A 22,377-nucleotide genomic window follows, 5' to 3' on the forward strand; every position below is an offset into this window, starting at 1 on the left:
TGCTTTGTGACAGCATCTAATCTAGAGCAAATCTTTGCTTCCTTAGACTCCCTCACCAAATCACCTAATTTACAGATACCCACAGCCACCCTCTTCCACCCCAGATCCTTGTGTTGTGTATTCTCCCCCACTAGAGTTTGGTAAACATGACTCGTTTGTTGAGGCTTGTCCCTGGTAGTCTTTGGCTAAGAAGACATTGATACATATTCACCTATAAAGTACAAAGCTTGAAGTGGTAATTAATTTTCCAGATGATTGAATTAATGTCAAAATGATTAATATAATCTAGAACAATGGACCAAATCCAGTGAGATAAAGATTTATAGGAATGAATAGAAAGTCGTTTATTCAGGACAGAAAAAATTAACCACATAATCAAGAAGAGATAACTTGATAGCTATTTGGATTAATAATAGAAAATATACCTAGGAAATTAATAAGGTCAAAATGAGCCAATCATGGAATATGAGTACTTAAAAACACTAAGTTTTAGTGCTTTTTTTTTTTCAGTGCTGGAGATTGAACCCAGGGTCTTGTGTTTACAAGGCAAGCACTCTACCAACTGAGCTATATCTCCAGCCTCTTTAGTGCTTATTGAAAGGAACCAAATATCTAGTTAGAGGGGAGAGTACCATTATTCATGTTGCATGTTGATCATGCCTAGACTATCTTTCAAATTTTGCAACTCATACTTCAAGATCATCATTAGCAAACTAAAGAAAAGGTGACATGGTGAGTGGCTGTCAATCATACCATAGGAAGGACTAAGTCAATTTGCAGAGAAGATTTGAGAAGACTTGCCAGCTTACTATCCTTAAGCATTTGAAGGGATGTCTCCAGGAAGAATGGGAAAAGGTTTTTAAGCTCAAGGGGAATGGGGAGTGCTAGTCCAACTGTGGAGATTCTGAGACATTGATAAAATTGCACTTTCTGGAAGTGGAGCCCCATAGATTTAAATAAGCCACTTCCAGGTGATCATTGGTGCTGGGTCTTCTGGCCTTTACCAGTGGTGCCTTGGTGTCCCATTGGATTTGGAAGAAATAAGACCCTTGGAACATTAGCAAAGAAATAGTCAGCATAGGACTTCTGGGCCTCCCCAACTAGAAGGTTAAGGGCCTCTTTTAAGTTGTTCTTCTGCCTGGGGCATTGCATTAGGGTTTGAAGTTAAAGCCTGGGTTAGGATAAAAGTAGTTACTGCCCTTCCATGTTTTTTTCTGTTATGTCTTAATGGGAAGTTGTTGAAGAGAAAAATTTAAGTATGTCTAGGTAAAATGTTCTAAATGCTCTCTTGGTACCATTCAAATGTTATATTCTTCTGTAAAACATACATGACAAATGGGTAGAAAGTGACACGTTATGAAAAGGTACAAATTAGGTACTACATGTGCTTGAAAGAGTGAGATTATTTCAGGCTTGTAGGATCAGAATGTGATCTTTTGAGGGGTTAGAAGTTTACTTAAGACTTGAAACATGGGTAATGGAAGGGGAAGAAGAGAGAATCACAAACAACTGAGTACTGAATTCTCACTTTTCCAAATTGCTATCATTTGAGACATTTTCATCAGGGCCTGACATTCTTACCTTATTGCCTGATCAGTTTAAGAGGCCCCAGATTTTCTTGTGGTGGTTGGGGGGAGTGTTAAACAATCTAAACAATGCATCATTAACATCATTCCTTTTAAAATGCAGCTTGTCTTTTGGTGACCTTAAAGTCATAACCATGTCCTCAAGCAGCCACTGTTTCTGTTTAGTCACTGAGAATAAAGAAGTCAGGGCTATTTGGATAACTAGAGACATTTGAAACCAGGCAGAAAACCACAAAACCAGAAGTAAGGGAAATGCAGGTGAGGCTTTAAAGTTCTTGTAGTAAAATTGTTGTAACCTTCACACTGTGAATACTTCCTATTGGAGCCAAAGGGTAACATAAAAATAGGGTTTTACTACATGAACCTAGGGCATCAGCTTCTAATACTCTGGGTTTTGCCAGTTCTGTCAGTGAAGATTTGTGTGCAATTGTTTCTGAGAAACTCTAGTTTGATAAAACTGACAGTAACTACTTTGCGAAACGTAGTAAAGATAATCAAAGCAAACACACCCAGTTGCAAATTGCCTGGCTCCTCCTTGAAAGTGACCCCATTTCATAACTTGATTGTTCAGTAAACACCAGGCACTCTTCCCATGCATAGAAATGTAATCTCAGATGTTCTCCTAATAGAACTTCCTTGAATAAATCTTAAGGTCATTGTCTATTTGGGAAATGACTGACTTTTTTTTTTCTTCTATCTTCAAAGGAATCAAACCATATCACATTTCAGAAGTCAGTTTCCCAGTGAGAAATTAAAGAAATGACTTTTTGCATTGGGAATATTGAACATTTTAAAATGATGGTTTTTTTTAACTCAGACCATAACCAATTAGGGTCTGTGAAAATTAATTTAGTAATTCATGACCAACTGGATCTGAATTAGGGGAAAGGAAGTAAGACCTCAGTTGCAAAATTGAAAAAGTACTGAAAACTCCAGTACTCAAGATAAATTATATTTTAATATAACATTTAAAAAAATCACTATTAATACAAAATATTCATGGTGAACAAAATACTAATATTTTAAATAAAAACAAGTTCTAACCATGCATGTGTGTGACTCACCTCATTTGTCTTATTCTGGTCCTGGCCCTGGCCCTAACCACCAGCATTTAAAAAAAAACATTAGAGTCAATTAGAAATATTTTCAGTGTGCATGTATTATACTAGATAAAATAAATTGTAAACTCTGAGTGGCAGGCTGCACAGTTAAGTTCAGTGACTTTGGGTACTACCTGCATGTATGACTTTGGACATTTTCATTAACCTCTCTGTTTTTGTTTCCTTCTCTATAAAATTGGATAAAATACTACCTTTATTTTTGGTAGGATGACCACTTAATTTATCAAAACAAGGAAAATCTTGATAGTGGAAAGTGGTACTAATAGACATTATAACTCTATGATATTGATTATTATAAAATAAAAAAATTATAAAGCAGATTTATATCATGAAAAAAATGTCAAAACTACTAAAATGTAAGTCAGTCACAGAACTTCTCAGCCCCTATTTTTCATTTGTTTCATGTTCTTAGGACCAATAATTTTCCTTATTTTCCACTGACTCCATCAAGTGGTGGACCTGGTGACTTTCTGGATTTTGTGTGCCATGCCATTGACCAAGGCTGATATCCTATATGGCCAGTAGGGGCCGCAGTATCCCATAACTGCCGGAGCCCAGAAGAAAATCATTTCTTCCCAACCTCTTGTGTCTGAGTGCACTTCATTTTAATGAGCAAGCTCCCTGCAAACTAACCCGAGGAAGGGAATATCAGGTAGGGCACTGCATCTAGAAAACATCAAGAAAAGAAGCCTGGGATAGTGATGCTTATTTTTTTAAGCTTTCACCATGTGTTAAAGTGAAAATTTTATGCTTTACACCCATACCAGGAGATCATACCATGACAGAAGCCAGATGTACAAAATGGGGGTCAACAAAACCCATTCCAGTTTATTTTAATGCAACTATTAATAAAAATATTTTGTTTCAAATGAAGAATCTGCTGGGCTTGGTGGCATATGCCAGAAACTTGGGAGGTGGAGGCAAGAGGATCACAAGTTTGAGATCAGTTTGGGCAATTTAGTGAGACCCTGTCTCAAAATAAAAAATAGAAAGAGCTGGGGATGTGGCTCACTGTTAGAGTGCTTCTGAGTTCAATCCTAATAATAGTAATAATAATAATAATAATGGGAGGAGAAGGAGGAGGAATAATAATAATAATAATCTGGGACAAATGTTAAATCACACAGGGTATTGAGAAAATAGGTATAAACCATAACATTCTCAGATAAGCTGAGCTGTGTGATTGCATTATTCTCACAGTGGTAGTAGGGATTAAATGAAATATTTATAGTATCTATAATGTTACCTGCCATGTTATAAGCCCTTAGTGAATATTACCTCTTGCTATATTTTATTTTTGTTTTAACCATTGTTAAGACTCAAATTGTTCAGACTCAATTAATTTGAAAAGCTCTGTCTTTTCTAAGGGACAAATAATTGGATATATTTCTTGCTCATTTTTTCAAAATTCAGTCATTAGTGATAATTAGAAGCATGGACTGCAAGATCATGCATGATTTGGTTAGCTCTTTACCCTGATCCCTAGTCATAACTTTGGTCATTAAATTTGTATTTTAAATACCTATTGTGAGATGCATAAATTAAAAATATTTCCTTATAAATATGCAAACTTAATTTTTCAATAAATAGTTTTTATAAAGCAGCAATTTAACTGTCACTGGCAACTTTAAGAAGCCTCCCTTTAATCTCAAGTATGCTTCTTGCTTCCCACTGCAATACCTGAACCATTTCTCTTTCCTATTTGCTTAAGCCTAGCCCCTTTGGTACCTCTGAAGTTCTGCTCATTAACTTCACCTTATCACTGCTGTTATCTATCAGCACCCAAATGCAATCTCTTAGTTGGTGACTTTAGCTTCTATTTCCTTGTCAATCCAACACTCTCATAAATATCACCTTTAATGAGGGAGCTTCCATATTCATGTAGATGATCAACCCATCCTAGGCCTCCCAGTTTCTGGACTGCCCAGCTGTCAATTTCCCTCCACCCAATCTTAGTCATAAATTCACGTGGTCATAGCCTTATTTTTGTCTTTACTTCCCATGAATAGCCAGTGTGTCCTTTATTTTCTTCCTTCTCTATCCACCTTAGGGTTTCTTGTTCATCAGTGTCACTACTCCCTTGCAACCACTCCCTTAACTCTATGTTTCTCCCTTCCTCCATGTCTTTCTTCCTTTGCTTTCTTTTTCTCTTCCTTCATTTCCTCTATTATACTCTCCATATCTTCCGTACACTTTCTCACTTACCTGGAAAAACTAAATTTGTAGTTGAACTCAAGCATCTGACTTCTTGGTACCTGAGTCTAGAGTTGCTAGGGAAAAAGATACCTGCTTGCTGACTGTTCACACTTCAAATTCTTAACCATAGATCTCATATGGGTACACAACTGTCTGCCTTAGCATATTGTCCCCATCTTTATTCTTGGACCACTGACTTTTTCTAGTATGTAAAACTGCTATTTAGTGTTTGGACCTCCTCCTCAAACTTTCTGCATTCCTTCTTTCCACCACACACTCTTTTTTTTTCTTTTAGCAGTGCTGGGGATTGAACCCAGGGCCTTGTGCTTATGAGGCAAGCATGCTACAAACTGAGCTATATCCCCAGCCCTCTACCACACTCTCAACTGACAACCTACCTCAGAATTCATGGAAATGATAGGAGCTATTAGTTGGAAATTCCTACATCTTACCATCATTGAATTTATCAATCAACTAGCTATCATAGTTGTTCTCCCATTTTGTTTGTACAGTGACGAGGCACAGACTTTGGAGACACTATTTTACTTCAGATCTTGCTGTGCCACTTCCTGGCTCATGAACATGGACAAATTATTTAAACTCTGTGTGCTTTAGTTATTTCATTAATGAACTGGTAATAATTTAAGTCATTATTAAAATGGATGAAATATCTGGCACCATGTAAGGCTAACATCTTTGCTCTGGATTTTATCCTTTCTCACCTTCTTAAGACATTTTGTTCCTTTTTTGGTACCAGGGATTAAACCCAAGAGGATTAACCATTGAGACACATCCCCTCCCTTTTTTATTTTGAGAAAGGGTCTCACTAAGTTGCTGAGGCTGACTTTGAACTTGAGATCTTTCTACCTCAGCCTCCCCAGCTACTGGGATTATGGGTGTGCATCACTGCACCTGGCCAACATTTTGTTCTTTAATTTATGCTCTTTCCACTGTATGCTAATGTTCTTTGATCTTCTTTTCCAGGAAAAGTCCTCCAATGAATACACATTTTATTTCATACCATCTTCTACGCTCCCCTATACAGCAAAGGCAGTTGCAAGTAACATCTAAAGTCTCACCATTTCCTTTATTCCTTTCTCTACTCAATCTACTTTAGATAGACTTTCTAAGTGATGGAATACTCCATTCGCAAGAGATTTTTAATTTCCATTCTCTCAGTGGGTGATTTCAGCCAGTTTTGTGAATTTAAGATATTATTTGTTTTGCTGTTCACTCTCAAATATATTTCCAAATTTTATCTCTCTTGAGCACATATCTCTTAATTACTTGCCAACTATACTGAGATGTCTCATAGTCATCTAAACAGCATTAAAATGTGACTCTGGAATTCCACCCTAAATCTGCTTCATTACAATTATAGTGCTAAGTGCCCAGTTGTTTAAATAAAAAGTTTGTGAGTCATATTCAATCTCTTTCTTATGTTCACCTCCTCATATCAAATGCATGAGCATGACCTATTGATTTTTTACCTTTAAAGCATAACCACTAGAATGTAAGTTTTAAGTTTCATCAAAGAATTGCATTTGTTTGTTCTGTTCAACAATACTCTAAGGATCTAGATGGTACTTGGCACATAGTAGAAAGCAATTAAATATCTGTGAAATAAATGAATGAATCTTAAATCTATTTCATTCCATACGCATGACCAATTTATTTCTAGGGTAATCTTCCAACTGATTTGCTGCTGCTATTCTTGATTCCAATTCCATTACTGTCCACTCAGACTCTGAAAAGTTGAATCTAATCAGTGGATCCTATTCAGTTAGAATAAAGCACAATCTTTCATGATCTAACAGAGTAGCATACAAGTATGAATTCTCCAACATACAATCAGTGAACCAATGTAGTGTTTCTTAAACTTATCATAAGAATCATGTGGTATAATTACTAAGCATACAGATTCTTGTGTTCCTCCCCAAACTTAATCAATCAGGTGTCTTCAGGGGACTTCACTAAGAATTTGTATTTTTCCACAAGAGTCTGAGGTGAGTCCTATTATGATAGGGTAAGATTGGAGAACCTAGGTAGTATTCAGGGATTTCTGAATGACATAACCCACTGGTAGTTACTATGTGAATTGTTTAAACTCTGTATTGTTTGTTTGTGTGCTGAAATACCATCACAATCTAATATTTCCTGTGTGGCAAAGTGACTCTGACATTGTGCCACTGTGTATAGGACTCTTGTGATGGGTTGAAGGAATGGTTAGCACCAACAGGGAGGCAGAAAGGGAAAACATGATAAAGGTCTAATATTAAGAGATAATATACACCCAAAAGTATATTTGTTATGTTGTTTCCTTTTTAGACTGTAGTATAACAAAACGTTCCAAAAGGTAACAAAGAGTAAAAGATATATTTATCTTTTTCAGAATATATGCAGGAAACCTTTTGGTAGATGCAGTTAGGGTTTCAGCTATCATACACATAAACTCCATGTAATATGTCTAACAGCAAACTTTTAGTTTTACATCTAGATATTTGGAAACAATAAGATTGACAGTGAAATGTTTTTGGTTTTGCTCCAACAATGTAGCATGTAAGTATGGATTCACCAGCAGGTTCAATTTATCACATTTTGGGGGGAACAGATTTTGAAAAATACTTTATCTACTATACCTAAAATGTATTTATTCTTATTTGTTCTTCTTAGTTATACTATACTTAAAATTTTAACTTGGTTCTCTAGCAATATTATTACAAGGGGTAACATTCTCTGTATCCAAGGGCATGTTTCCCTCCCAGAGTCTGAAACAGAAAACAGGTGTAAGCCTTCTGGTATCTTATATGAGATTTGCTCATAAACCAGAGCAGCGCTTTCCAAACATGTCCACACAGTGGAATTGCCTGGGGAGCTGCAGAAATACTGATGCCTGTACCCCATCCTGAAATGGGGATTTAATTGGTTTGGGATGTGGCCAAAGTTTGGAATTAAAGCCTAGCTGATTGGGCTGAGGTTGTAGCTCAGTGGTAGAGCACCTTCCTCACACATGTGAGGCACTGGTTTTGATCCTGAGCACCACATAAAAATAAATAGATAAATAAATAAATGAATTGCAAAAACCATTTAAAAGAAATAAATAAAACTCAGTTGATTCTAATGTGCAGACAATTTCGAGAACTGCTGAACTGGAGATCTTTTTTTCCATTTTTTATTTGGTCATGTTAGTCATGCATAGCATTAGGATTCATTTTGGCATAATTATAATTGCATGGAATATAATTTGGTCTATTTCAGTCTCTAGTACTTCCCCTTACCCTCCCTTTTCCCTGTTCGTTTTCCTCTACTGGTCTTTCTGCTATTTATCTAGTATTTTTTGAAATTAGTGTCTTGTGCATATACATGATGGTTAGGTTCTCTGTAGTATATTAATATATGTACATAAGAAACTTAGGTTCAATTCTTTCCACTGTTTTTCCCTTATCCTGTTCTTTCTTCCTGCCCCTCAATTCCCTTCTTCTACTACAAGGATCTTTCTTCTATTTTGATGGAACCCACCCCTCCATTTCATTTCTCTTTTACCCCCTTTATTTTGGACTAGCTTCAGCATATCAGAAAAAACATTTGAGCTTTGACTTTCTGGGTCTGGATTATTTCACTTAGCAGATAGTCTTGAACTGGACATTTTGAGCTATATATTTCCAACCTCAAACCTCTGGATAGTGTAAAGCTTAGGTTTCTGCACTGAAGTTGACAATAAGATCAGTTTTATTGGATTTGTCAAGTTGCAGTCTACATAGGTAGGGCATTACTTACCTAAAACCAGAACAATTGATGAAAAAAGTCAATCAGATCAGTTATGAGCATACATAGTCACATACACACAAATTATCAACATTCAAAATAACCAGGATTTTAAAGTAATATTTTCAAATTGGGTATACATACCCAATTGGAGTTGCTAGATAAAATATAGAGAGTTCAGTAAAATTTGATTTTCAAATATACTAAAAAATTGTTTTTTAAGTACATACTATATAATATTTGGGATATATTCATACTAAAAAGTTGTTTATTTACCTGAAATTCAAGTTTAACTGTATGCCCTGTAGTTTTATTTGCCAAATCAGATAATTCCATCCCAAAATTTAAAAGACCAACTTGAATAGCAATAAGTATACTAAGATAAATCAGGACACAAATTAACTTCAGCTTCTTGGTCATTATTCTGTTTTCTGAATTATATTGCTTGATTAATCACCTCAGGTTGTACATGACTTTGTAATGAGGGCCAACTGTACCTTATTCTGTCTCTTCTGTCTTCTTCGGAGGCGTAGGAACTCCTTGTGTTGTCTAGAGACAAAATTCACTGCTGCATATTCCAATAAGGCAGCAAACACAAACAGAAGGCACACCGCCATCCAGATGTCAATTGCTTTTACATAGGAGACCTGAGAAAGAGAGAAGGGGGAGAGAGAGGAGGGAGGGAGGAAGGGAGAGAGAGAGAGAGAAAGAGAAAGAGAAAGAGAGAGAGAAGCTATGAAAACTTTCAGGAAAACCAGATTCCTAGTGGTGTGAGCATCAGAATAACCTCATTTCCTGAGTCGAAGATTTTCTATCCTTTCCCTAAGAAAGTGGGTAAGCTATTGTGAATAGTGCTGCAATAAATGGCCTAAATGTCTGTCAACAGAGGAATGGGTAAAGCTGATGTGGTATGTACATAATGGAGTCCTATTCTGCTATAAAAAGTGTGGAATAGTATTATTTGTATCAACATGGATAGAACTAGAGGATATTATGTTAAATGAAATAAGTTAGGCACAGAAAGATAAATCCTGCATGATCTCACTCATATGATTTCTAAAAAAAAATCGACCTCATACAAGTTGAGATTAGGATAATGATTACCAGAGGCTGGGAGAGTGGGGCGGGGAGTGTTGCAGAGAGAGGGTGTTATCAGGTGCAATGTGATAGGAAGAATAAATTCTGATGTTCTATGGTATGTAAGGGTGAACATAAATAACAATGATGCATTATATAGCTCAAAGTAGTCAGAAGAGAGAATTTTTAGTGTAATAATCAGAGAGAAATGATAAAAGGTAATGGACATGCTAGTTACCCTGAGTTGATCATTACTTAATGTATATATGAATCTAAACATAACATTGTGAGGTGGCATGTAGCTCAGTGGTAAAGCATATACTTAGTGTGTATGAGGTCCTGGATTCAATTCCCAGCACCAAGGAAAATAATACTGCACAACATCACATTGTACCTCATAAGTATATACAAATACTGTGTGTCAATCAAAAAGTTAAAAAGAATTATAACATTTAAAAAGTAAGTGTATAAGTAATGCATCAATTCCATTTAGAAGATCCTGGGCAAAGCAGTGAAAGTCACAATACCCCACTGCCCTGTGACCTTGCTCCATCTTTCTCAGTGTAGCCCACCTGCTCAAATAGCTTTGTCCCTGAGGCCAGCTCCAAATATTACAAAAATTTCATTAATGAGAGTAGATTTTAAGTGTTCTCACTACAAAAACTGTTTAAGGAAATGCATATGTTAAATAGCTTGTTTTAGCCTTTCCACAGTGTATAGGTATTTCAAAATATTGTGTTGTATATCATAAATATATAATTCTTTTACTTATCTATTAAAAACATAAGATTTCTTTAAAGAAAAAATGAGAAAAACAAAATTTTCAGGTAAAATAGAGTGGACGCTTATTAAAACTGCTTACTTTCTTTTAGTATTTCCTAACACCTAAAAATAAGTATAATTAAGATAATTTCAAACTTGGATGAAAAATATATTCTGCACGACCCTAGGCTTTTTAAAAATCAATTTGTAATTTCCATCTATTTATTGATCGTGCCATGAAAACAATTCTAAATAGTTTTAAATTCTCACAATTCAAGAGTATTCAAACAAAAGATCAGGGCTCTAACCTTGAGAAGGTATCTGGTAAAAAGGGAAACATTTTTCAGCCCTTTAGTGTTTGTTTAAGTGTTTAGTAAGTCTTATAATTTAACAATGCAGATTCTGAAAGCAAATATTTTTTTACTTGTAATGGAGAATATCTCTTGTATCACTGTAAAATAATTTTTTAAAGTATAAAGAAGAAAATAAATGGACAACGTTGTAGCATTGGATCCCAGATTACAAAAGACACTTATAAAACTACTAGCTGAGTGTGTACTATTCAGTTCTAATTTTTATATAGGATTTCCTAAATTTTTATGTTGTCACTGCTAGCCACCATTATAAATATCGCATATGTATTAATTTTGACCCTTAAAACAATTTATTGCCTCATTTTCTAATGAGGAAACTGGAGTACAGAAGGACCGAATTATTACCCAAGGTCACAAAACTAACAAGTAGCAGAGCCACGACTGGAATTGAAAATCCATCTAATTAGTGTGTTTCTTTTCTGAACATAAATATACTATTAGGATAGTATAGTTTGTATCCTGCATTTCCCTTTGGCCTTTATAATATTTCCAATGCCATTTAAATTTCTACTAAGTCACAATTTTCAAGGCTTGCATAATGGACCACGCTATGACTAATTATTTTACATTATAGAATATTTCGTTTATTTTCTCTTTCATTTTTGTGACTTTTAATTTTGTTGCCATGAACATTTTCTACCCAAATATTTAACTGTCTCAGCTTATTTGTTAGATCAATTTTTAGGTGAATTACAGAAGTAAATAACAGAAAAAAATACTCTTGACTTATAAAGTTAGTAGTGGCACAGAGGATTTAAAAGCAGAACTCTGAAGAGAAATATCCCAAGTAAGAATCACAACTTTGCTACTGACTGTATCTCTAACTTCTCCAAGTTGTATAACCTGTAAAATATGAACAGTCATAGTACCTACCTCATGGAGTTGTTATGTAGATAAAAGTTACTTAATGTATGTAAAGAGCTTAAACTAGTGTTAAACACAAAATAATTGCTATATTTAGCTAATTGTTTAGCTGTATAAGGGTGATTTTGTTAGTGGAAGAGATTTGAAAAAGATAAATATTAACAAGGAAAATATAAATCACAATCCTATTCTATTCCAATTATTTAAGATCACCACCTGCCTTGCTTATACTATTTGTCTCAGACAGTTTAAGCCACCTGTCAATCCCACATGTGCTCTGACACAGAGGTCTAGCACTTTGTCATCTCTAGCCCTTTAAGTATATCACTCTTCCTACTTGGGATGCTTATTCCCATTTTTTTCTGTTTAATGGCCTCCTCAGAATCCCTCAGGACCTGGTACAAATGCCAAGTCCACCAGGGATCCTCCTTAACCTTCTCCTTTCCTCCCTTCTGGGTTAGGGGCCATTTTTCTTTCTTATTTTATCACTGTCTATTGAACTTGTCTCTTCCTTCTTAGTTCACCTGCTTCCCTGACCCTATCCTGGAGTGTAAGGTTTTTTGTTTTGTTTGTTTGTTTTGGAGGACTGGTCATGTGCAGTATTACTATTGATATCACCATCACAGGTCATGACATTAGTTATTTAGGATGGATGGATCATTGAATGACTAAATGAAAGAAAAACATTAAAGAAATATCTAGTTATTTGCATCTTTGTGCTTGCTTGAATTTCAATAATCCTTAACTATATAGTATTACCTACAATTGCATATATTTGATACATCTAAGAGTGATCAACACATCTAGCATTCCCATAATATTTTAATAAGAAATAATTTTATCTTGCACTGCTCTTCTAGGGCAATCTCACTCTCCTGTAATAATAGAACATTACCAATCACAGCATTCCCAGTTATTTATTATTCAGATGGTCTGTAAATGTTTTAAGACCCAATAATGAGAACAATTTGTCAGTGCCTGAGATATGTCCATACCAAGAGCTATGTCCAATAGAACTGACCATCATTTTTCCCCTTCCTGATGTTTACAGCATTCAGTAATTTGTAAACCTTTTCCACATCTTTACCATCAGCAGGCCACACATATATTTGACTTAATTTTTAACTGCTCATAAATGAATTCTTTCAATCTCTTAATCATTTTGATTGGTCTCTCAATTTCCTCCAAATCACGAACATATTTCCAGCATTGAAGTGCTGGCATTAAACGCATTATTCACACGGATTTAGAGGGTGTTATGAGATGTCTATTACATTCGATGTGATGTCCCTTGGTATTGGTCCCTCAGGATTGAAATTCCTTTTTGTTGCTTTTATCCAGCTCTAATGTCAGATTCTCTCTCTTTGACTGCTAATCCTTAGATGTTTTTAGCTCACATCTTTCCCTGTCACATTCTTTTTATGATTTGGAGGCTTACATGATCCCTTCCTGAACTACTTTGCTACAAATTTGCAAGATAGTGTTCAAAGGTAATTAAACTCTCAAAATGCTATTATGATTCACTGAATTGGTATCTTTTCAGGCATATTTAATTCTAAATTTTTTTTAAAAACCAAAAAATTAGCGCCAATTATGTGAAAGACAGTGTACTAGATGCTGTGGGAGGTGGGGCAGAAGATACAAAGATAACAGATATGCAAATTGATTCTTCCTAGAACTTCCCAGATTATACTTTAGGGAACTCTGATCACAGTATGTACCAGAAAGTATCTTTCACATGAATCAGGGAACAGCAAATTATGTCCCAAGGATCAAATCTGGCCGACTACATGTCCTGAAAATAATGTTTATTGAAACACAGTCATATCTATTTACATATTGCCTATAGCTACTTTTGTATTAAAATGACACAGTGGTGACAGAAACCAAATGGTCCCTAGATCCTAAAATACTAAATGATCATCACAAAAAAAACATTTGCCACCCTGTGACCTAGACTGTAGTCTTATTTGTCCTGGTGTTGCACCTCCCTGTGACTCTGTTTCAGGGCTTAAGAAATCCATGGTCTGTTGAAGAGACAGTCATATGAATGCATAACTGATGCAATGAAGATGTTTCTACGTGCCAGAGTAGTGGAAGGACCAAAATGCTGGTGGAATTTGGGGTGGTTGATCTTGACGGGGAAGTCTTCATTTTTGAAAGGGGTGGAATTTGATTTAGGGCTTGAGGAAAGCCAGTACTTGTTGCATGGAAAAAAGCTGTAAAGGCAAAGCCCCAAGAATGGGAGAGAATACAGTGGGCTTGGGGGATGGTGAGGAACCCAGTGACATGGACATGTTGTGTACTCATGTACACAACAAGGGGTATATGGTGAGGGATATACAGGAGGATGGGCCAGAAAAACGGCATTGAAAGCCAGGCAGATAGGTTTGGTGTTTCAAACTGCTCATGATGGTTTTGAAGTGGGTACAGAGTATAAGTCCTTTTATAATTATCATGTTGATCTTTTCCTCCCAAAGCAAAAGTTTCACTTTAGCAAAAGCAAACTTTTTCCCTCCTTATGGGAGTTTGCCTCTACTATTTTGGGGGGCTGGGGGATGGGTACCGGGGATTGAACTCAGGGGCACTCAGCCACTGAGCCACATACCCAGCCCTATTTTGTATTTTATTAAGAGACAGGGTCTCACTGAGTTGCTTAGTGCCTTGCTTTTGCTGAGGCTGACTTTGAACTCTCAATCCTTCTGCCTCAGCCTCCTGAGCTGCTGGGATTGCAGGTTTGGGCCACTGCACCCAGCCATGCCTCTACTTTTTTTTGACACTTTCCATTTCTACACAGGGCTGGTTCTCTTTTAGGTTCTCTGACAACATCTCTGAATCCTTTGTGGAACATCTTCCATTTATTATGTTCTGTGAATTCTTTCCTATTCAATTTCTATTCTATCTTCAAATCCTCAGTGAATTCATTCAGACCTATAGCTTTCTTTTTACTCATGTGTAGATGGGAGTGGTGTGTGTGTGTATGTGTGTGTGTGTGTATGTATGTGTCCATCCTAAATCAAAGATTAGCCACGTTCCCATGAATCCCACTTCTTCTACCGGCAAAACTAGATTTGCCAGTGCAGTTGGATCCCCAAAGGCATATGGCAGAAGTTGTGCATGCTACTTCAGAGCCTCTGAAATTTTCCATGAGGTCTTTGGGTCTTAACTCTTCTGCAGTCAACTTGAGGGTCATTTGTTCAAGATGGAAATGCCATAAGATGGAAGAAGACTGAGTTCCTAAAAGACCTAGGGCCACCTACTTCAGAGTAGAGTGTGATGTGAATGAGAAGGAAACTTGTATTAAACCTTAGAGATTCCAGGGCTTTGTGTTTCCAAAACTCCCAAATCCATCCTGCAGCCCTGACTTCTCAGGCACACCTGTGTTGATTCTAAAATGTCTACAGTTAGTATTTGTAAAATCAAACTCATTAAATATCCCTTTTTCTATTCATCTCATTGGAATATTTCTTCTCACTAGCAACCATGGTTTTAACACTGGTTCTCTCATTGCCTTTATCTCCAATACTCAATCTATCAAAGACTCAACATGCTTTTCTGCAAAGTACCCTTGGTTTTACTCTTTTATTCTCCATTCCAATGACATCACCATAATCTCTACCATTGAAACTTAGACCTGATTATTATAACAACTTCCTAACTGGTCCTTCTACGTTCGATTTCTCCTTATGGCACTTAGTCCTTTTGCTTCTGTATGATTAAATTTAAAGCACCAATTTCATTTTGAAACATATGTGCTTAGAAACTATTGGTAGCTGCCTATTATGGGCTCTGGTATTTGAGATCCTGCACTGCATGTGTCTGCTTTAGTTGTTCAATTTTATTCCACTCTTTCCTAACACAGACTTCGGGTTTTGTTTAAGCAATTTTATTTACTCCTGAGGAAGTCAAATCCATTACCACCGATGGCTCATTGTCTACACCAGTGGTTCCCAAATGAAGGGGATGATTTTACACCCCAGGGGACATTTGGAGATAGTTTTGGTTATCACAACCAGGGGTAGGTGCTACTGATATCTAGTAGACTGAAGTCAAAGGTGCTCTTAAACATAACTAACTCCAAGGATTAGCTTCAACAAAATTTATCTAGCCCAAATGCCAATAATTTGGAAGTTGAACATCCCTGAGATAGAGAAAATAAAATGCCCAAACCTAGATATCTATGTCTAGTTCAGTGGTCCTCAACCAGGGGTGATATTGTTCTTGAGGACATTCAGCAGTATGTAAAGATGGTTTTGGTCATATCAACTGGAAAGTGCAGAGTTTCTATTGATTTTAGAGTTAGAGGAAGCCAGGAATGCTGCTAAATACCCAATGAAGCATAGGAGAGCCCTGCATGATAAAGAATTACCTAGTCCCAAATATTAATAGTGTTGTAAGGTTGAGAAACCCTGATCTGCACTCTTCTCCGGAATTTAAATTCTTCCTTCATATTCTCTACCTGTTTATTTCCAGACAATTTCTCAAAGAGTAGCTTAAATTTCATTCCCAAGGTGATACTTTTTCTGCCTATCCTAGCCCACAGTGTTCCCATTCATGTTTAGAATTTGTAATGCTCTTACAGTTAAATTCATTTAGTTTAATGTTTACCTAATGAATATTTGCTATGTCTACCCAAAGTATAGGATACTCAAAGTATAAAGATTCAGTAATATTTTTTCTATCTGTGACTCTGGGGAGAAGTCTTTGGACATTTAGTAAGTGCCCATAAATTTCTATTGATTGACAAATTTTCCAAGCAGTATATAAATTCAAATTCCTTTCATAATCACTGATTTATATTAAGGGTCAGCTACAAAAGGATAATTAAAAGGAAGAAAATTTAAGGTCACATATTTTAGAACTGATAGCTGGTTGTATCCAGATTACCCTTGGTTTATATTCACTAAGGGAAAAATACTTATTATTTTTATAACTTTGCAACTCACATAGTTTATAAAACTCTGGTAGAAAACTAGAGCTAATCAAGTAGTTTAGGTTTTTGTGACACTATATAAACATTTATCTGTTTTTTGAACATAGTTAGATGGTAGAATTCAGTTAATTGCTTGATGGTTTTGGCATCATGTCAACATTTTCTAGAGATGTTTTCCTTTAATGTTCTTTTCAGTACTGTCTTGGCAGTTTTTACAAACTTTAGCAAGTTTTCTCGAGTTGCTTTTTCCATGAAATACAACCTCAGTTTAGTTTCAAAGTCAAAAATCAAGTCATGAATTTATTTTAGCCCTACAATTTGTTTTTTCTGTTTTCAGACACTGTAGTATTTCCTGTAACAGAAAGCCATTTTTTCCTGGGTTGAGCCATTTTTCTACTCCATATTTCCCCAGGACAAAAGACTGGGATATCATTGTATGAGGATGACCTGAATGTCCTTACAGCTTGGACACCCTCTCCATTCCTTAGGCAAAGACTTCCCTGTGACAGTGTATCAACTAAAGTATATCCACATTTCCAGCCACCAGGCTGACCCCAGAGAGTTGTGACATTCTTCCAGCAGACAATCAAGGAGGACTGCCTATGAACTTGTACAAAGAAGGGAAGTTCTCTATAGTGGAGAGAATTCACAAATGACTATGCCCAACCAAGTATTGTTTTCAATAGAAAAGTTACAGGATGGAATTCATAGAGCATTGTCAGTTTTCTGAGATATTTTTCTTTAAGTGCAATGATCTCTCATACCCTCCTGCTTGAGTCAATGTATAATTATTCTTAAACTATGCCTGCAAACCATTGAACCATTGCTAAAGCAGAATAGAAGCTTTTCTGCTCTGTACAGTACAATTTCATTTTATATAATTTAGAACTGGAAAAATTTTAATTAACTTTGATTAACATACTTGTTGAAATGAAGGATACCTGTTAGCCACAGTAATTTCAGGTGTGTTTCCATTACTTGGAATAGAAGCTTTTGGTAGCTTTAATCAATTTGTCTTTTATTGAGTGCAATGAATTATACCACCATCTTTTCCATCTCCATTTTATGAAGGAAAATATAAGCGTATTAAATATATGTCTAAAACTTACACAGCTACTAATCAACTGAAATGGAAATGAGAATTTTGGCTTTGCTTTTCTGTTTTGTCTCTTATCTATACTCAGTCACTGTATCATCAGAAAAAATAAAGGAAGTCAAATTAATCTTGACGCCAAGGATTCATTGTGTTGTACAATTTTATCTTTACACTTTCACTGCCAAGTTGCCATTTTTATTGCCTAATTAAAGATCTCACACCTGCTGTTTAATGCTGTGAAAATCAAATTTCTTTGGCAAAGAGGGATAATGACAGTACTGACTACCTAGCCTATCATGGTATCACCACCAAACTCCCCATTTTTTCTTTATGTCTGATACTCTTGTTGGATTCTAGGCAGAGTAGTTGAATAAACACAACTCTTGTGAAGATGTTATTTGCAGAAATATCCATAGGGTGGCAGTGCCTTCAAGTCTTGTTTCTGTAGCAACCAACCAGTTACAGATGGTCCTGAACAACTTTTGGAGATCAGTTAGTTTGTTCAGCATTGGGGTGGTACACAAGCTTAGTTAACTGATATTATTTCTAAATATGAGTAAGTTTCTCTCCATTATAGTGTTCAGGAAACTATTCAAAGTAGCTTGACAAAACTCAATATCCATATGAGTTCTTTGCAAGGAGAGGTAAGAAGAATAGAACTGCCAGTCTAGGAATACACAAGGAATACCAGGTAATATCCATTGTTAGTGGAACCATAGGGTCACTCTGCAGAAATACTGCCCCCAAAGTATCAGCCCTTTGCAAATACAGGCAGCTGGAGGAGCCAAGGTGAGGAGGAGGCTGCATTTGGAGGAAGCTGGACTAGGTGCTATCTTCTTTCTTATGCTTGTGTCTGCTATATTTCATTACATTTTCAGCTGATAGGTTTATTGATTTTTGCCATGGTCTACTTCCTGTGGCTTCACCTTCAGGGACAAAACAAATGATACACATATCTTTTCTAATGACCAGGAAAGAGAGGGGAGTGGGGGGGGTCAGTAGTAAACGGTCTACTGTTGGGAAAACAACCCCATTGAAGAAGAGAGCCAGTTGGTTTATCTCAGTGTTAGAATTGTAACCATAGGCTTTTGGGGGATGATGAGATGATGCTTCACTTAGTAGATGTTTGTGAAGTCAGTGTCTGTATGCAAGACAGTGGTAGGTGGGGGAGAGAGATAGATTGACTGATTAAGAAAGAATAAGAACATCTTTGGAGCCAGGTCAACTTGTAATTGAATCCTAGCTGAGTGACCAATGAACTTGGGAAAATTACTTAACCTGTCAGGATCTGTTTCTTCATATTTCATATTGAGGTAGGGGCTCAAGGATTCCAGTTCCATAGGATCATTGAAGGATTGAATAAAATACTTTATGTAAATCTTAATGCTCATTTGGCAGATTTTAGATGCTCAATCACATTGGTTTGCAAGGGATAAGCTCCTGAAGACATTGAATAATTCAAAACTTGCATAATTCAAGGTAATTTTCCCCAGAGGAATAAATGTAAAGTACAATCTGTTGTATTTCATGTTCTCTGCATTCATTAAGACTTTATTAATATTTTTATATTGCCCTATTTTAAATGCACATAATCTAAGTTCACATAAAATGGAGCATCATTGTAGTGAGTACTCTTGTATGTCATGAAGGCCGAGATATTCTATTACAAAAACAAAACAAAACAAAGTCATCAATATCACCATCATCAAGAAAAAGCTTGAAATACACAACACTATGAGTTAGCTCCATTATAAGGATAACAAAACTAAGTTTACTCATTAACTTTACCAAAATCATATAGCTAAAGAATGGTTGAGCTGAGAGACACTTGATTTGTCTTGACTCCAAACTCTGGTTGTCTTTTCTTGTTGTTGTTCACTGACCCCTAGAGAACCTCTCTCTCTGGGGGTGAGTCAGAGGACTCACACACTGTAATTTCACCAGATGACAATATCTTATGTGAAAGGGGTGAGAAAGTACATACAGTGGAATGGACAAGTAAGAAACAGAAGCGCTCTCACACCTGCAACCATGGAGGTACTGTGATCAAAAATGTTCAAAGATGGCATGCCAGAACCTTCTTAATGTGCTTTCTCAGTCAGCAATTAGTACTTCATGTTCTTGTGGGCTGTTTCCATTTCTTCATTTACTCCCCAACTCTGCCCTACTTCAAGTTCAAATTTCATACTTGTGAGCAAGAAAATAGAGAAGGTGAATTCAATAAAAACAATCCAGTTCTGTCCTTTAGATTGCTGTAAGTGTAAAGCTTTGAAATGATTGATAGTGTGTATGGTGGTAACAAAGATTGTCTAATGATCTCCATCTTGTGGCCCCTAGATAGGGGACTTAATGGGAGGAAGAGTATGGAAGAGTTGAAGAGTGTTCATCCCTGAGCTGAGCTTGTTGGCATCTGATTTTTAAATTGGCTATGCCCACTAGAATGGGATGAGAAGACCAGATTAGGAAGGTGTCACTGACTAAACCTCTTACTCTTGACCATTTCTGAAACTCAGAACCTAATCAGGCGGATGGGCCCTTATTAGGTGAATATGTGCAAGTTCTTTGTCATCCCACAACAATTATGAATAGTGTACCCCTAATGCAAGCTGATCTCTGAGATGACTGGTGGGTAAGGTATTTAGGAAATGGGTGATTTGGGGCTACAAAATAAGGGCAGTCTTAGGAACCCAGTTCAACCTTCACTGATAAAGAAGCCACTTATTCAAGAACAAGGAGTGTCCTCCTGGTGTGGAGGTTCCTCACATTGCAGCTGAATGTTATAACAGAATGAACAGGAATTGCTTTGGTGGAGGGTCAGAGTATTTCACTGATGAGAGTATGGTGTGAAATATTGATTTCAGTTGAATGATAGTCAGTGGTAGCTGAGAAGCTTTCCTTCCCAGCCTCTGACCTGTGGCCTGGTTTAACATCAGCTCTGTACTTTAATGTGATCTCACAGTGGAAGCTGCAGGTCAGCAAGTACATCTCCATGGGAGCCAACTTGACAGAAACGTTCCATTCTTGGCATGGGATGCTGGGCACTTAAGCCTAGTGTGTTCTAACCTAAAGCTCTTGAAGCTAATCAGCAACCCACTGTTTCATACCATGCAAAGTAAAACTGAAATGGAAAAATTCTAGGCCCCCACCATGCTTCAGGTTCCATGTAGGGAAAATAAAAAAAAGAAAAGAAGCTACAAGTCAATCAGAGGATGGAAATTAATGTCATAAAAAGCCTCTGGTCAGACTGGTGATCTCCCTTTTTGTTAGTGTAAATTACCAAAGATCATATCTCCACTGTGCCCATTTTCTGTAGCTGAGCAACATTTTGACTACAAGTCAGCTCCATGCCTCTCTTCTTACCACAAAAATCAGAAGCACAAATCATCCACTAATAATTAGATACTTATTTGCAACACATACTAGCCTGCAGGAGTCTGTTAGTAATTAAAAAGAAATCCTATAGCTTCTTGGAATAAAATGACATAAATAAATGTGATGAAGAACTGAAAAAAGCCACACCATCAGGAGGCATTATTATTTTTCAATATGAAAATGTACAGAATACTTAAAAGATAAATGGTAAGTGTGAAAAGATTTTGGTTAGGCTCATTGAGCACATCAGTTCCTAATATCAGTTGCACATATTTGCTTCAGAGAGTTTAGATCAATTTCAGTCTCAGTAGAAATCAATCCTGTAGGATTACATAAACTAAGAGGAGGCAGCAGGACTATGATGGAGGGAGCACTGAGAATATGCTAGGGATGTGAATCTTGGCTTTGCCACTGGTGAACTTTGCAGACTCATTCACATCATTTTACCTTTCTGACCCTCAAGTTCCTCCTTTGGGATTGAAAAATAACTAAAAAGGTTGAACTGATTGTTTCTGAGGATTCTATTATTTTAAGAACCTGTGACTCAAGGGAAAGAAAAAGTCATAAAAGAGAGGAAACCAAGTCAATAGCAGTATGGGGTCCCAATTTTAAGGTTACTGGAGCTGTGATTCCCCAGTAGCAACCTTAGTGCCCTCTACTCAGTCTTACTACTTTTGGTATTATCTAATAATGTGTATGGTTGATCTTTATGTTCCAGGCATAACTTGCCTAAAACAGTGACTTTCTTGCTCCGAAACATATGGTGCTAATGAAAAAACAATCATGTGTAACAACATGTGTGTAGTACCCTAACTTTACTTGCAGAGTCCATGGTCAATTATGTTAATCATCAGCAACTTGTCTTAAGCCATTGTTTTTCTGCCTCAGAGATTTCTCTAACACCTTAGTAATTTTCTCCAGCATGTATGCAAGCAAACCTGTAGTATTCCCAGAGGAAGCCCTCAACCACAGAGGGATAGAGGTATTAGATAAAAATTTTAGATTTCCTGTTACTTGGTGGGGCAAGTCTTAAGAGAATTCTACAGTATTTAGTGAATCCTTGACAGGATTGCAAACTAGTTGCCCTCCATGGTAACCACTCAGTAGTAAGCTATATTTTCTTCTCTCCTTTCCCTGTTTATACTCCATACTCTCTCATCCTTTCTGTGATCACCTCCCAAACAATTTGCATTCATAATACTTGTTATGGTATCTGCATTTTACTGAAACA

At 36.5% G+C, this 22,377-nt stretch overlaps 1 protein-coding gene across 1 annotated transcript in view; it reads right to left on the bottom strand.

The window, feature by feature from the left end:
• Positions 1-22,377, bottom strand: part of LOC124972246 (glycine receptor subunit alpha-2-like) — a 177,299-nt gene that overhangs the window by 7,274 nt on the left and 147,648 nt on the right. Inside the window, exon 9 of the mRNA XM_047536518.1 lies at positions 9,166-9,315. Coding sequence (XP_047392474.1) covers positions 9,166-9,315 — 150 coding nt within the window. The remainder of the gene's footprint in view (positions 1-9,165; positions 9,316-22,377) is intronic.

Source organism: Sciurus carolinensis, chromosome X, assembly GCF_902686445.1.
Source record: "Sciurus carolinensis chromosome X, mSciCar1.2, whole genome shotgun sequence".
Taxonomy (NCBI): Eukaryota; Metazoa; Chordata; class Mammalia; order Rodentia; family Sciuridae; genus Sciurus; species Sciurus carolinensis.